Source organism: Salvia hispanica, chromosome 1, assembly GCF_023119035.1.
Source record: "Salvia hispanica cultivar TCC Black 2014 chromosome 1, UniMelb_Shisp_WGS_1.0, whole genome shotgun sequence".
Lineage (NCBI taxonomy): Eukaryota > Viridiplantae > Streptophyta > Magnoliopsida > Lamiales > Lamiaceae > Salvia > Salvia hispanica.
In genome coordinates this window covers 51,554,456-51,567,814 of record NC_062965.1, presented here as the reverse complement: position 1 = coordinate 51,567,814, position 13,359 = coordinate 51,554,456, and the positions used below count along the sequence as shown (strand labels likewise).

At 34.5% G+C, this 13,359-nt stretch overlaps 2 protein-coding genes across 2 annotated transcripts; both read right to left on the bottom strand.

The window, feature by feature from the left end:
* Positions 1–2,225: 2,225 nt before the first annotated feature.
* Positions 2,226–8,301, bottom strand: LOC125200426. The gene is made up of 3 exons (XM_048098069.1): positions 7,875–8,301; positions 7,336–7,788; positions 2,226–2,326 (listed from the first exon to the last, which is right to left on the bottom strand). The coding sequence occupies exons 1-3, from the start codon at positions 8,299–8,301 to the stop codon at positions 2,226–2,228; spliced, it is 981 nt and encodes a 326-aa protein (XP_047954026.1).
* A 2,267-nt stretch (positions 8,302–10,568) lies between these two features.
* On the bottom strand, positions 10,569–12,510 carry LOC125202756 (14-3-3 protein 7-like). The gene is made up of 6 exons (XM_048101205.1): positions 12,184–12,510; positions 11,901–11,988; positions 11,579–11,688; positions 11,086–11,234; positions 10,827–10,858; positions 10,569–10,745 (listed from the first exon to the last, which is right to left on the bottom strand). The coding sequence occupies exons 1-6, from the start codon at positions 12,486–12,488 to the stop codon at positions 10,740–10,742; spliced, it is 690 nt and encodes a 229-aa protein (XP_047957162.1). The 5' UTR covers positions 12,489–12,510; the 3' UTR covers positions 10,569–10,739.
* Between the last annotated feature and the right edge of the window lie 849 nt (positions 12,511–13,359).

The following is a 13,359-nucleotide window of genomic DNA, read 5'->3' as shown; positions in this document are numbered from 1 at the left end:
CTAATGGCTATTTAAAAGTATGTTGTACTCCTAAAAGGAGTTATTTTTAAAATATATTAAAATTTTGAAATGAAATAAATAGTGTAAAATTAAATGAATGAAGCATATAATTTTTTTTATTCTTAAATCAAATAAAGTAGTTTTCTATATTCAAAACTGAACACGTAGTATAAACATAAAAATAAAAATAAAAATAAAAAATGACAATCCTACTTAATGTAATAAATTGGGAAAATATCAAAGAAATCGCAACAAATAAATTAAATGTGAGATACAACTGATAATTTAAGACTGAGCTATAAAAATAGTCCCTAGACTATGCCATTATCTCACTGCTAGTCTCTGGGCTTTCAAAATATCCTCAGACAACCCTGAACTATGCTTTTATCTCGAAAATGGTCCTATTTTCACTGTTTCGTAACGAAAATACCCTTTTGGGGTGTTTTGGGGGATTTGGGCAATTTGGTCTTTTTACACTTTAAATCTGATATTATTTCAGTGATGTACTCCCTCCGTCCCGGCTAAGATGACATATTGCTTAGCCGGCACGGGATTTTAGGAGTTATTGATTAAGATGAACATCCACCTTCTCTCTTTCCAATTAAACACTTTAATCAATAACTCCTAAAATCCCATACCGGCTAAGCAATGTGTCATCTTAGCAGGGACGGAGGGAGTACATCACTGAAATAGTATCAGATTTAAATTGTAAAAAAAACCAAATTACCCAAACCCTCCAAAACACCCCAAAAGTGTATTTTCGTCACGAAACAATGAAAAAAGACTATTTTCGAGATAAAGGCATAGTCCAGTGTTGTCTGAGGATATTTTGAAAGTACAGAAACTAACAGCGAGATAGTGGCATAGTCCAGTGACTATTTTTATAGTTCATACTATTTCTAATATTCTACTCCAAAGAGGCAGAATGAAAAAAAAAAAAAAAAAAACACCCCTTAAGCTTTAAACTCAGCCATTTCACAACAATCGGACTCAATTCAACTAGCTAACAATTTAAAGGCAAACACACAAAAATCTTTCTATACTCAAAAGTCAAAACTGAACACGTGATATAAAAATAAAAATAACAATCCAGTTTAATGTAAATCTCCACTAAACATATTATTATAAATATTTGGAAAATAATCAAAGAAATCGGCAACAAATAATTTAAACGTACAACTTAGAGCATCCACAATGGATGCCCGATCGCGTGGCCGATCGGCCGAGATCGGGCTCGGGCGTGGTCGGGCATCCATTGCAGCCCTCGGTCACGCCCGACTGCAACCGAAAGTCGCGACCGATCGCCCGCCCGATCGATCGGGCGTGAGATCGGGCACCCATTGCAGAGGCGCGCCCGATCCCGCGTTTGCCCGATCATGCGTTTTTGAATTTTTTTTTTTCTTTTTCAATTCTATAAATATACCTTAATTTCTCTCATTTTTCACACAACTCTCACACATCTCTCTCCATAGCAATATCTCTTTCACTCACTTTTCCAAAATGTTTCCCGGGGAAGATATTGGTCGGTCTATGGAACGCGCAATGTTTGCTTTCGGGAACCAGATTCTCGCCGGGATTCGTGCAATACATGAGCAAGAGCAAGCCGAACAGCAGGCCCAAGAGCAGGTCCCGAGGCCCATCCGCCGACGGACATCCGTCCGTCGAGAGCATGTCCTAGCTCATCAACGTCTGTTCGAGGACTACTTCGCCGAACATCCCCGGTGGGGCGCGCCGGTTTTTCGCCGACGGTTTAGGATGCGGCGAGAGTTGTTTCTCCAGATTGTTCACACGTTGGAAGCGCGCGACGAGTACTTCCAGTGGCGGGAAGATGCGGCCCATAGAAAGGGTCCATCCCCGCTGACGAAGTGCACTGTTGCACTTCGTCAGTTGGCATACGGCACTACGGCGGACATGTTCCACGAGTATCTTCACGTCGGGGATACAACTGGCCGGGAGTGTCTGGTAAATTTTTGTGCGGGCGTTATTGATGCCTTCGGCGCCACATATTTGCGCAAGCCGAATGCCCAAGACTGCCAGACTGCTCATGGATGCACGATACGGTGCACGGCTTTCCTGGAATGTTAGGGAGTATTGATTGTATGCACTGGGAGTGGAAGAATTGTCCGGCGAGCGTGGAGAGGCCAATTCACCAGTGGGTATAAGGGTACCCACCCGACGATGATCCTTGAAGCAATCGTTGACCACAGTCTTTGGATTTGGCATGCTCACTTTGGCGTGGCGGGGTCCAACAACGACATCAATGTGCTGAACTCGTCCTGTCTCTTCACCGAGCAATGCAATGGCAACGGTCCGGTTATCAGCTTCACTGCCAACGGACGACAGCATCATATGGGGGCAACCGCTAGGGCTCTCACTGGGGCATGCACTAGGGCATCCATTGTGGATGCTCTTAGGCCCGCCGCTATTCTTCTCCAAAATTTAGGTTTAATCTTCTCTTTCCATCGGTGTTTTTTCTCTTTAGGGTTTTCACCTATGACGAAACGCAGTCGACCAAGTGTGCACAAGGTATGTTTTGTCATTGAAGATTTATATCTATCCTTTTTTTTTAATCGTGTAGAATAATTATTATATCTGAAATATTGTAGATGGTGCTTGAAGATAGAATTAGCAATTTGCCGTGTGATATTCTGATATCTATAATCTCTTTGTTGGACGTCAAAGAAGCTACTTTGACTAGCATATTGTCAACTAGATGGCGCAATCTCCATTACTATGCCAATTGTCTCAATTTTCCAAACCGTAGACCTAGACATAGAATAGGTTATTTTTCAGATTTTGAAAATATGGTCGATCGTGTTATGAATTCAAATAGAGCCACTCGAATAAAAATGTTAAGAGTGGAGATGATTAGTCTTGAACAGACTATGTTAGATAATGTCTTGAGATCAAATTTAATAAGAAGGCTGAAAAAATGGACAAGGTACTTGAGTGGTCACCAAGGCAGCTATTTTGAGAGTTTCTTCGAGTTCGCCATAACTAAGAAAGCTGAGTCAATTCATTTAGCTGGTGTCAAACAACATCACACCACGGGTCCATTTCTTAGACTTCCAAATACGAATGGTCTAGACTGCCTTAAAGATTTGTATCTATGTGACATTAAATTGACGAGTCAAGACTTTGAATTTTTGGTCTCCAATTGCCCTGCTCTTCAATGTTTAGAAATTGAATCATGTAGTGAGTTGAGTAATGTCTCAATTGTTGGCCACTCAAAATTGAAGTTTGTGAAGTTTTCAGAAATTATTCCACTTGGATCCGTTGTGATTTGCGATGCAATAAGCCTCGTTGCTTTGAAGTTGCATTTTTTGTTATACAAATGTGTTGTCCGACTTAGTAACGTTCCGAAGCTTACTGAACTCGATTTTGGAGAACGTGACTATAAAGTCATGCTTGCCGAGCTACTTTCTAGGATATCATCTAGTATACGCGATCAACTCCAACTAATGCGCCTCTCAGTTTCATACATGGATTGTTATACTTATCAAGTAGTAATAATTTATCTTTAATTTCTTTTTACTTACGTATATAACAAATACTAATGTATGTCATTTTAATTTGCAGTCGGATTCTCAGATGAGCTGGATTGATCTTGTGAATATAAAACATCTAGAGTTGGTTATTGATATGAGAAATGGTGATCAAGGGCTTTTATTCCGCCATTTGTGCTATCTGTGCCGTTTGGTTGAATCATGTGGTTCATTAGAAAAACTTGTGATGAAGGTAGTTGTGATTTTTTATTTGGATGCAGCCATTACATCGTTTGATGAAATTTTATGATTTGTGTTGCAGTTTCGACATTTAACTGGTTATCTATCTAATGAAGGAGGTAGAAACACGCCATCTACCTGGATGTCAATTGTCTCTAAAGTACTTAGAAATCACGGGATATTTGGGTTCTCTATGGGAACGAGAATTGGCTTTGTGTGTGATTAATAATGCAAAAGCTCTTCAAAAAGTGACAGTCATGCCTTTTAACGAAGATGCTTTAGCTCGTGCATGCCATGATTTTCAACATATTGATTTTTTAGTCCTTTAAGTGCTACAGTCTTAGTGATGACGTTGAGATGGAGGAAATGGAAGAAGTTTTATATGCTATAGTGCTATTATGGTTTTGAAGCTCTTTGATTCAAATGTGCAAAACTCTTTTTATTCTTATTATTGTTATAATTAGAAATAATTAAATTGGGTTGATTAACTTTTTCTGATGATTGAATAAGTACTCTGAAATCTGAACGTCCAATGCATAGGACGATAGGCGCTCTAATTGTAAATTATTACTATTACTCTATTATATTGATATTTATGTGATTTTTTTTGTAAAATGGCAGTTGTATGTTGAAACTTGGAACGAAGAAGAAGAGTATTGAATATTAGTAATATAATATTACTAGTCCTATTTACAATAGATAGCAGGCTACTATAGACTATAAGTGACGAGCGTAGACAGAGAAATTTTTATAGCTTCAAAACCTTTTTTTTATAAAGATGAGTATCTTTTTAAAAACTAACCCCTTTTTTTTATTACTAGAAGTTAAAGATAATTACAGGACTATCTTTTTAAAAACTAACCATGCTGATTATTTGTTTCATTCTTTAGGTTAGATATATGTTATGGAGTACTAGTTTAATGTACTATAAAATACTACTACCTCCGTCCACGAAAATTCGTCCCGGTTTGACCGGGCACGGGTTTTAAGAAATGTAATGGAAAGTGGGTTGAAAAAGTTAGTGGATTGTGGGTCCTACTTTTATATATTGGTTTTATAATAAAATGTGAGTAGGAATGAATTAGTGGAATATGGGGTCCACTATCAAAAATGGTAAAAGTGAAATGGGACAAATTTTTGGGGACGGACGGAAATGGAAAACTGGGACAAATTTTCGTGGACGGAGGTAGTATTTATTTACTTCTAAAGTTTTGTTGATTGTATTTTCCGTCCATAAAATAGCATTTACTCTTTAAAAATAATAAAGTGACAGAAAAATAAAGAAAAAATTGTAGTTAAAGTATTGTTAGTGAAAAATGACATTAAATAAAGAAAATTATATATATTGACTATACAAAATATATGTACAACTAAGCCCTTACAAGAAAAATTTTCTGCGTCCGCCCCTGCTTGCTAGTTTTATTACATATAAGCAGTCAATGATACTTGCTAGGTTTACATCATCACTCAAACAAGCAAGAGTAGACACTTAAACAAAATTTAGAGGAGATAAAAATATAAAAGGGATGAAAGGATGCTCATTTATAGCGACTTGGAAAAATATTAAGTGCAGGATTTAAAAATTGGTCCTATCGTATGTTACTGCATCAATATTCTATTACACCTTCTAACCCAAAATAATTAATGGTCCGTCCCACAATAATTATCATATTTTATCTAAAAATAGATTCTCTGCCGTGGAAGAATCACAACAGGGGATTCTGTGTCCCAATATGCCACCATTTTTTATTCACATTGTGATTCAATTGTTACAGCCCTTAAAAGCTTTATAATTAGCTTACATTTTTTATTGTAGTAGTACTCTAATTTACTTGGCCTATGATTAAAGTTACTATTGCACTCATCCACAGCCACACGACCACACCGCTAGTAATGAATACAAAATTATTTAATAATTTATTGAATAGTGTCTTTTCTTATGGAGTAATACTTTGTTAAATTTTAGTAATTGAAATTTTATCGTTTAAAATAACTCTTTTCGTCCCGCTTTAAGAGTTCTGATTGATCAATTTCGTATGTCCCGTTTTAGAAGTCCTGATTGGGATAAACTAATAAAATATGTTATAAGTGGGTTAAAAGTGAGTCTCAACATCCACTACAACATTTATTTATTCCACTATAACATTTATTTATTACACACTCAAACACTTTCTTAAAGCACGTGTCTGACTCAACCGGTACTCCTCAAGCAGGACGGAGGGAGTAGTATTATCATAAATTAATGTAATATTGATAGTTTATTAAAAATCATAATTTGAGCTTGTTGATAATTTGTTTTGGACAAAAAATTTAGTGATATTTTTTTTATTAAATCATAACTTTTGGTTAAATGTTGAGTTTTAAATTATGGAATTAGAAAAAAATTAATGAAAATAAAATTAATGATCACTAAATTTGAATGTAAAATGAGTTTTTAAATTTAATAAAATTTTAGTGCAAAACAAATTATCAACAAGCTCTAATTACTAGTATAATTTTGAATAATCTACTGATATCTCAATCTCGCAAAAGATTTTACGTTTATGGGATGGTACGAAATTTTAGGCCTTTTTATTTTATACATTAAGTAGAGAGAGAAAATATAATTTTTTATATTAATGTGAATGGAAATTTTTTAAAAAAAATAGAAATGTGATATTTTAAAGTGGAACAAACTAAAAAAGAAAGTGAGTATTTCTTAATAGTACGGAAGAAGTACATTAATTTATGATAATATTAGTATTAGTTAATAATTTTAAACGACAAAATTTGTACTCAACAAAGTATTACCATAAGAAAAGGCACTATTCAATAAATTATTAAATTAATTTACTAGCGGTGTGGACGCTAACTTAAATCATAAATTGAGGATACTGCAGTGAAAAATGATAGCTATTGAAAAGAATTTAAAGGGTTGTAGCAATTTGAGCAAAACGGTGGCGTATTGTGGCGGGGGATCCATTCTCATTTTATTTTTACTATAAATAGTAAGTATTTCTACGTTCTACTAACTCACTACACTCACATTTTATTATAAAACCAGTATAAAAAGTGGGTCACACGTTCAACTAACTTTTCTAACGAACTTTTCATTACAATTCTTAAAATTCGTAATTACAATAAAATTGACAATTATTGAAGGACGAATGGAGTATTTTGGATATTACGATTGTCGAATGAAATAAGCATTTACACCCTCCATACCTGAAAATCTGTCATTTATTTCTATTTTCGTCCGTCCCCAAAAATTAATCACCTTTCACTTTATCTATTTTTTATAGTAGACCCTACATTCCACTAACTCATTCTCACTCAAATTTTATTAGAAAAATTATATATAAAAATAGGACTCACGTCCATTAACTTTTTCAACTCACTTTTTACTATTACAATTTTTAAAATTTGTGTCGGATCAAATGGTAACAAAGTATGAGATACAAGGAGTAGTGAATACGAAATGCAACTTGAAATTGAGGTAAATTATTCTAATTTTTCTATTGATTTGAAATTAAGATAATTAGGATAATGAAAGAAATAAAGCCAGCAAATATGTTTTGTTCGGTAGCGTTAATAATGTATTTTGTGTTTGGTGAGAGGAAGACGGAGATACACGAGGAGCCTCTCAATGCTGCATTATCGCCTAGTCTGTACAGACGAGCACCACCGACAACATCGAAGACAACAATCGCCCCTCCATGATCTATAGCAAAGCAAACTGACTCGTTAAGACAGCAACGCGCAGACTGTGGCAGAGTGTGCGGTAAAACCAAGATACCCATCTCTCCATCATGAGACGGGCGATAAATGGTAGCTACACGATGTGCATTGGTAAGCACCACGGAACTAACACCGCCACCAACACAACCAATCATCACACCACCCTCTATAAGAACATGAACGTCACCGGGAGTCTGAATATGGAAGTAGCAAGCAGCAACCGCAGTGCACGCCACAACCACATCTAAAACAAAAAAAATCTTCCCAAATCGTCCCACCTCCAAATTACCCCCGGAATACAATACATCACCTGTCACACCAATCCCACACACGAAAAGATCTGCACCTAAATTTGATAGGCAAACAAAATTAGAAAATTAAATAAATTTTAGAAAATAAAATATATTCAGATCTTAAATATAATATACCAACCTGAATACAGTCCAACCCAATGTGTCCGTGTGCCTGAGAAGTCGAGTAGAGACCCATCTATGGCCATGTCACCTTTACAAATGCGAATGTGGGTGGACATATCTCCTACAGGGTTCTCCCAATGAAAAACATCCCCATTCCCATAAGCTACATAAAGTCTGCTAGAGTCCAAGAGAATGATCCCACGTACTGGCCATTTCGAAAAACAACTCAAACCAACATTTACAAAACTCATGCCTCGAACACGACTATATAATACCACAAATCCATTGCCAAACCCAACTGCAAAGAAATTGTTGCAGCTGGAGATAGCCAATCTCCTACAAGAATGGTCCCCCGAGCTATCCCGCTTCCTCTTCCGAGACAGGTTGGGATAGTGGTTAAAAACACCTCTCTTAAAGTTCAAATGAGCAAAGTAGAAAGCCATGAGCATTTTAAAATGACTAAGACGAAAAATGGAGGGAATTTTGAAAATGAAAGGGGGAAAACTAAAAAGGCTGGCAATGGTAACATCCATATCTTTGGAACGATTTATCATTTAAATAACCCAAAACGGTGAAAGTTATCATCTACAAAATAAAAAAAGTTCTAAAATCGTGGAACGATTTATCATATCATTATAGGCCAAATGTTATAAAATATTAGAATAAAACGACGAATTTTATATATTTTCAAAAAAAAAAAAACCAAAACGGTGAAACGATTTAGAAGGGAATTGGAAAATAAAAACTAATTACTACTATATTATGACAAAACGATATGAAATTAAATTATTATTAAAATATTTTTAAAAAGCTAATATTGTGAAGACATAAAAAATATTTTAAAAGAATTGAAAAAAAGGAAAAATGAATATATGTGTGAATTGGATAGGTTTGAAATGCATTTGAATATTTTTAAAAAGATAAAATGATGAAAATGTGAAAAATGCCTTAAAAGATTAAAAAAATAGAATAAATAAATATATATGTGAATTGTGTAGGTTTCAAATGCATTAGAATATTTATGAAAACAAAAGAATGAAAATTTTAAAAATGTACTCCAAAGGATTTAATAAAACAGATGAATAAAGATTTTTGCATTAGTTTGGGTTTCTATTTTGAAATTCATATTAGAATATTTAAAAAAGATTAAAAAAAAAAGTCTTGAATAAACAAAATGTAAATACAACAAAAGAATAAAATTTTTAAAAATGTATAAGATTTAATAAAACAGATGAATAAAGATTTTTGCATTAGTTTGGGTTTCTATTTTGAAGTTCATATTAGAATATTTAAAAAAGATAAAAAGATTTGAATAAACAAAACGTAAATAAAAGAAAAAGAAATTATGTGTTGTTGGAAGAGGACGAACTCAGGTTAATTAATGGGAGAGATGATAACCACTGGAATGAGCGTGCAAATTATAAATTAATATGTCTAAATATATTATGGCGACAAGTTTTGGGGGTATATTGGTACCCCTTGCTTCCATGTAGCTTTGCCATTGCTAATATTACACGATTAAAACCCGATATTATACGATTAGATTTGATTTATATGTTAAAAATCCAGTTATTAGGATTTATTTACAAGAAATTAAAGAATTAAAGTAGTGTATAATTATTTACTAAAATAAAAATAATGAAAAATCATGTGACAGTTCTAACTTCTAAAATACAAAATTGTTAATAAACTTATAAAACGTTTAAGATAATTTACAAAATTGTTGAGAAACTTATAAATTTTTCTCAATAACCATGGTTAAATGATGACGTTCGGTGGATAACTTTGAATGGTAATATTAATGTAAATGATTAATTCCTAGATTGTCCTAACTAAATCCTAAACTCTTAACTATAATATCACACAATGGAAAAGTGTTTATGGGCCCAATCCATGCTAGACTGAACCCCAGAATTAAAATTTTACCCTTTAAACATTCTCTGCTTTACACTAGTAGTACAACATATCATCTCCTGCCTCTCACATTTTGATAGGTTTAGCCACTGTTTATGAAAATTATAATTTGGTTTATAGAATTTTATTGAAGAATTGCCTCTTCTTTCATCGATGATCGATTTCCTGATGGTTTTGTCCTGGAAGCATAAATTGAAATTCAATCAAACCCGTTGGACTCCCTCCATGCTCCATCCCTTAACAATAGTCTTCTTTTTCTATTTTGAGTTTGGCCCCGCAAAAATAGTCATCTTCCATTTTTGTCAAGTTTTTGTCTCGTATAAGGTACTAGGTTTCATTCTCCACTACCAATACTTCAATTGCTTTTTCTTTCTACCTCTTCCTACTTTACCAATAAAACACGTACTAATCCTAAAGTCCATATTGTTATGGGACGAAGGAAGGATAACCCTTCTTCTTTTTATCCACGTTTTTGGGTTCGCTCGCTTTGGTACATTTTCCATTACAAAATTAATTCTATTTCTATACGTAATTTTCTCGATTTTGCTTATATTTGGAAACTCATTTTTCGGATTTTCTAGAAGAATATCGTAGTACCAATTGTTTTCACATAACCAAAAGTAATCTGTATTTTCAAAAGTTTTTTTGATTTTCTATTCTTTTGCTCATTTAAGCTGTAGATTTCGAAACTCATTTTTGGGATTTTCTGAAATAAACATATTGGCAATTGAATCAAACTCAAATATTCTGCACTTATATTCTAGATTTAATACTTGGAACAATTAACAAGATGAAATAATCACGATGAAACTGGCAGAATGGATTTATACCAGATCAAAATAATGATCTCAGCAACTAGTTTGAAGGAAAAAGCATAACAATTTAACAATCTCAATAGAAAAATGAAACAACACCACAACCACAAGCTTATGATTCCCACATTTCTTCTTCTGCACCATTTCCAAGCTTAGCTCTGTACAGTTTGGTTAAAACAAGCAAGTAATTAATGTTATGAATTGAAAGGTGAAAATTTGTTCAAGCTAACAACGCTTACCTCTTGAATCTCCTCGCCTTTGGATTGCTCACCTGCACCGTATAAAGAAGCAGGGATGAGAAACTTAACCGAACAACATTTATAAGATTCAATCTTATCTAATAGTATGATAAAAGATCTTTTACTCGAATACATAGGGTCATTGTCCCGAAATTAAGTATTTTGTACTTTAGAAATGCAAGATTCACTTACCTGTTAAATCAAGATAATTAATTTATGGTAATTTGATGTAAGTAGTGTTGGAAGAAAAGATGATTACCTCCCTCTTCTGGAAGATCTGAGGTCCACAAAGTAAGATTATCCCTTAGAAGCTGCATGATGAGAGTGCTATCCTTGTAGGATTCTTCGTTGAGGCTGTCGAGTTCTGCAATAGCTTCATCAAAGGCTTGTTTCGCAAGGTGGCAGGCCCTGGCAATGGTAACATCCATATCAGTACCAAACACAAATTTTACAGTGAACCTTCCAATGAACGACCAAAATGGCCAAACGAAATTTCCTTTGACAGTGTCTAAACCCATACTAACTGTGAAAACATGATCAAATTTTACTACATACTGGAGTACTTGTTTGTAATACTATTAGTATCGTTTTACTTTTGTTGCAATTGGACTACATGATTTTCCAGGAATCAAGACCATACTACTGTTAAAATGTGAAATTCATTTCAAAAATATTTTACTCCAATTTTTTGTAAAATAAAATGATGTATACTTAAAAAATCAATGAGAGAGAGAGAGAGAGAGCAGGCACACCTTTCAGGGGAATTCAAGATCTCGTAGTAGAAAACAGAGAAGTTAAGGGCCAACCCAAGCCTAATGGGGTGTGTAGGAGCAAGATCAGTGGAAGCAGCACTAGTGGCAGCCTGAAATGCAAAATTAAGTCCTCAAATTATAAATCATGTGATGTATCAAAGTATGACGAAAACCTATGAACCCAGAAAACTATCCATTAAAACAAAGTTACTGAAATATACATAAAAGGATTTCACTTCAATTGTAATTTACATCTAGCAGTTACTGAATAGCAAGAAACATAAAAAAACAGACACAAGAAAAAGTAAGTTAAAAAACCAACTTCGTACGCCTTGAGTGACTGGTCTGCTGCCTCTTTACGATCATCTGTACTCTTGAATTCAGCTAAATAGCGGTAATAGTCTCCTTTCCTTAACATATTAGAAAAATGTATTAAGCTAAAAGCAACCTACTAAACAAAATGATAAACAAAGTTCACAAATCTAAGTCAATAGAATATTGAACTGAAAGTAAAGTCAGCAAAAGTGGAGAAAAAAAGATGCAGGGGTGTTCTTACTTAGATGCTAGATTCAATAGTGAGGAGGAATATCTAAATATGCACTTACATCTTGTAATAAAAGACTGATGATTCTCCTGTTGAGGAAGATGGAAGTAGATGGTCATCAATCACCGCAAGTATGTCCATGCATATCTTAGTGAGTTCATCTTCAACCTTTTGTCTGTAACTCTTTATTCTCTTCACATTCTGCTCATGCCCCTTACTCTCCTCTTTTTGCTCAATGGAAGACAAGATCCGCCAGGATGCCCGCCTTGCACCAATGACATTCTTGTACCCAACTGAAACCAAATTCCTCTCCTCGACGGTCAGCTCCACATCCAATCTCGCAACTTGTTTCATTGCTTCCACCATTTCTGGGAAATGAACATTGCAAACAAACAACGATGGTCATCGCATAAGACAGGCAAACACATCATCACATAAGCCCTGAAACTCTTAGAAGATGCAGAATGAAATAAAGCACACCCTAAGCTTCAAAGTCAGCCATTTCTACACAAAATCAGGTACAGTACATCCACATAAAAGCTATTTAAGGTGACAAAGATATTCATTATATTCTACTTAAAATGAGTCACCTAACTACTCTGTCTAGGTTATCAATAAGGCTCTTGGTTGAATAGCATATTCAAAGTTCAGGAATATGTCTAACAAAAATATTTCTATAACTCAAAACTTCCATTGATAACACACTAATCTCAAAATTCCTTTCAATCTACATACATACATAATTATGAATGTATATGTAGACCCTTATCTATACACCTCAAACAAAATGACTCAGGTAGATCCATGGTACAAACTAATCAATAGCAGTGTCCAGGACTAGTGTGAAACAGCAAGCATTTATTACAAATAAATAAATAGAGCTGCTCTACTCTAATCCAACACTAATTAACAAATATAAAACCAACCAGATACCAGATTCCCCAATCAAAACCACCAAAGCAAAAATCATCAGATTCGGCTTCTCACAACAGAAAATCACTCAGATCGAAAATTCACCGAAACAACCACACGCTAAAACCGCAATACACTAGCATAACGATCCATCAAAACAACATCTACTTCTCTGTCTAGGTTATCAATAAGGCTCTTGGTTGAACAGCATATTCACAAGTTCACATTCCCCCGGACAACCTACCATTACACCAACTACGTCTACAACTCAACTTCCATCGGTAACACACTAATCTCAAAATTCCTCTCACATATACATACATAG

Excerpts from the sequence above, each read along its gene's own strand:
- LOC125202756 (XM_048101205.1), bottom strand. The coding sequence starts at position 12,488 with ATGGTGGAAGCAATGAAACAAGTTGCGAGATTGGATGTGGAGCTGACC. Across the intron at positions 11,689-11,900 it reads AGTCACTCAAGGCGTACGAA|GCTGCCACTAGTGCTGCTTC; the intron begins GTTGGTTTTTTA and ends TTTGCATTTCAG. Across the intron at positions 10,859-11,085 it reads AGATCTTCCAGAAGAGGGAG|GTGAGCAATCCAAAGGCGAG; the intron begins GTAATCATCTTT and ends TATACGGTGCAG.
- LOC125200426 (XM_048098069.1), bottom strand. The coding sequence starts at position 8,301 with ATGGCTTTCTACTTTGCTCATTTGAACTTTAAGAGAGGTGTTTTTAAC. Across the intron at positions 7,789-7,874 it reads TTGGGTTGGACTGTATTCAG|GTGCAGATCTTTTCGTGTGT; the intron begins GTTGGTATATTA and ends TATCAAATTTAG. Across the intron at positions 2,327-7,335 it reads AGCATTGAGAGGCTCCTCGT|TGAAGCTGATAACCGGACCG; the intron begins GTATCTCCGTCT and ends GTCCGTTGGCAG.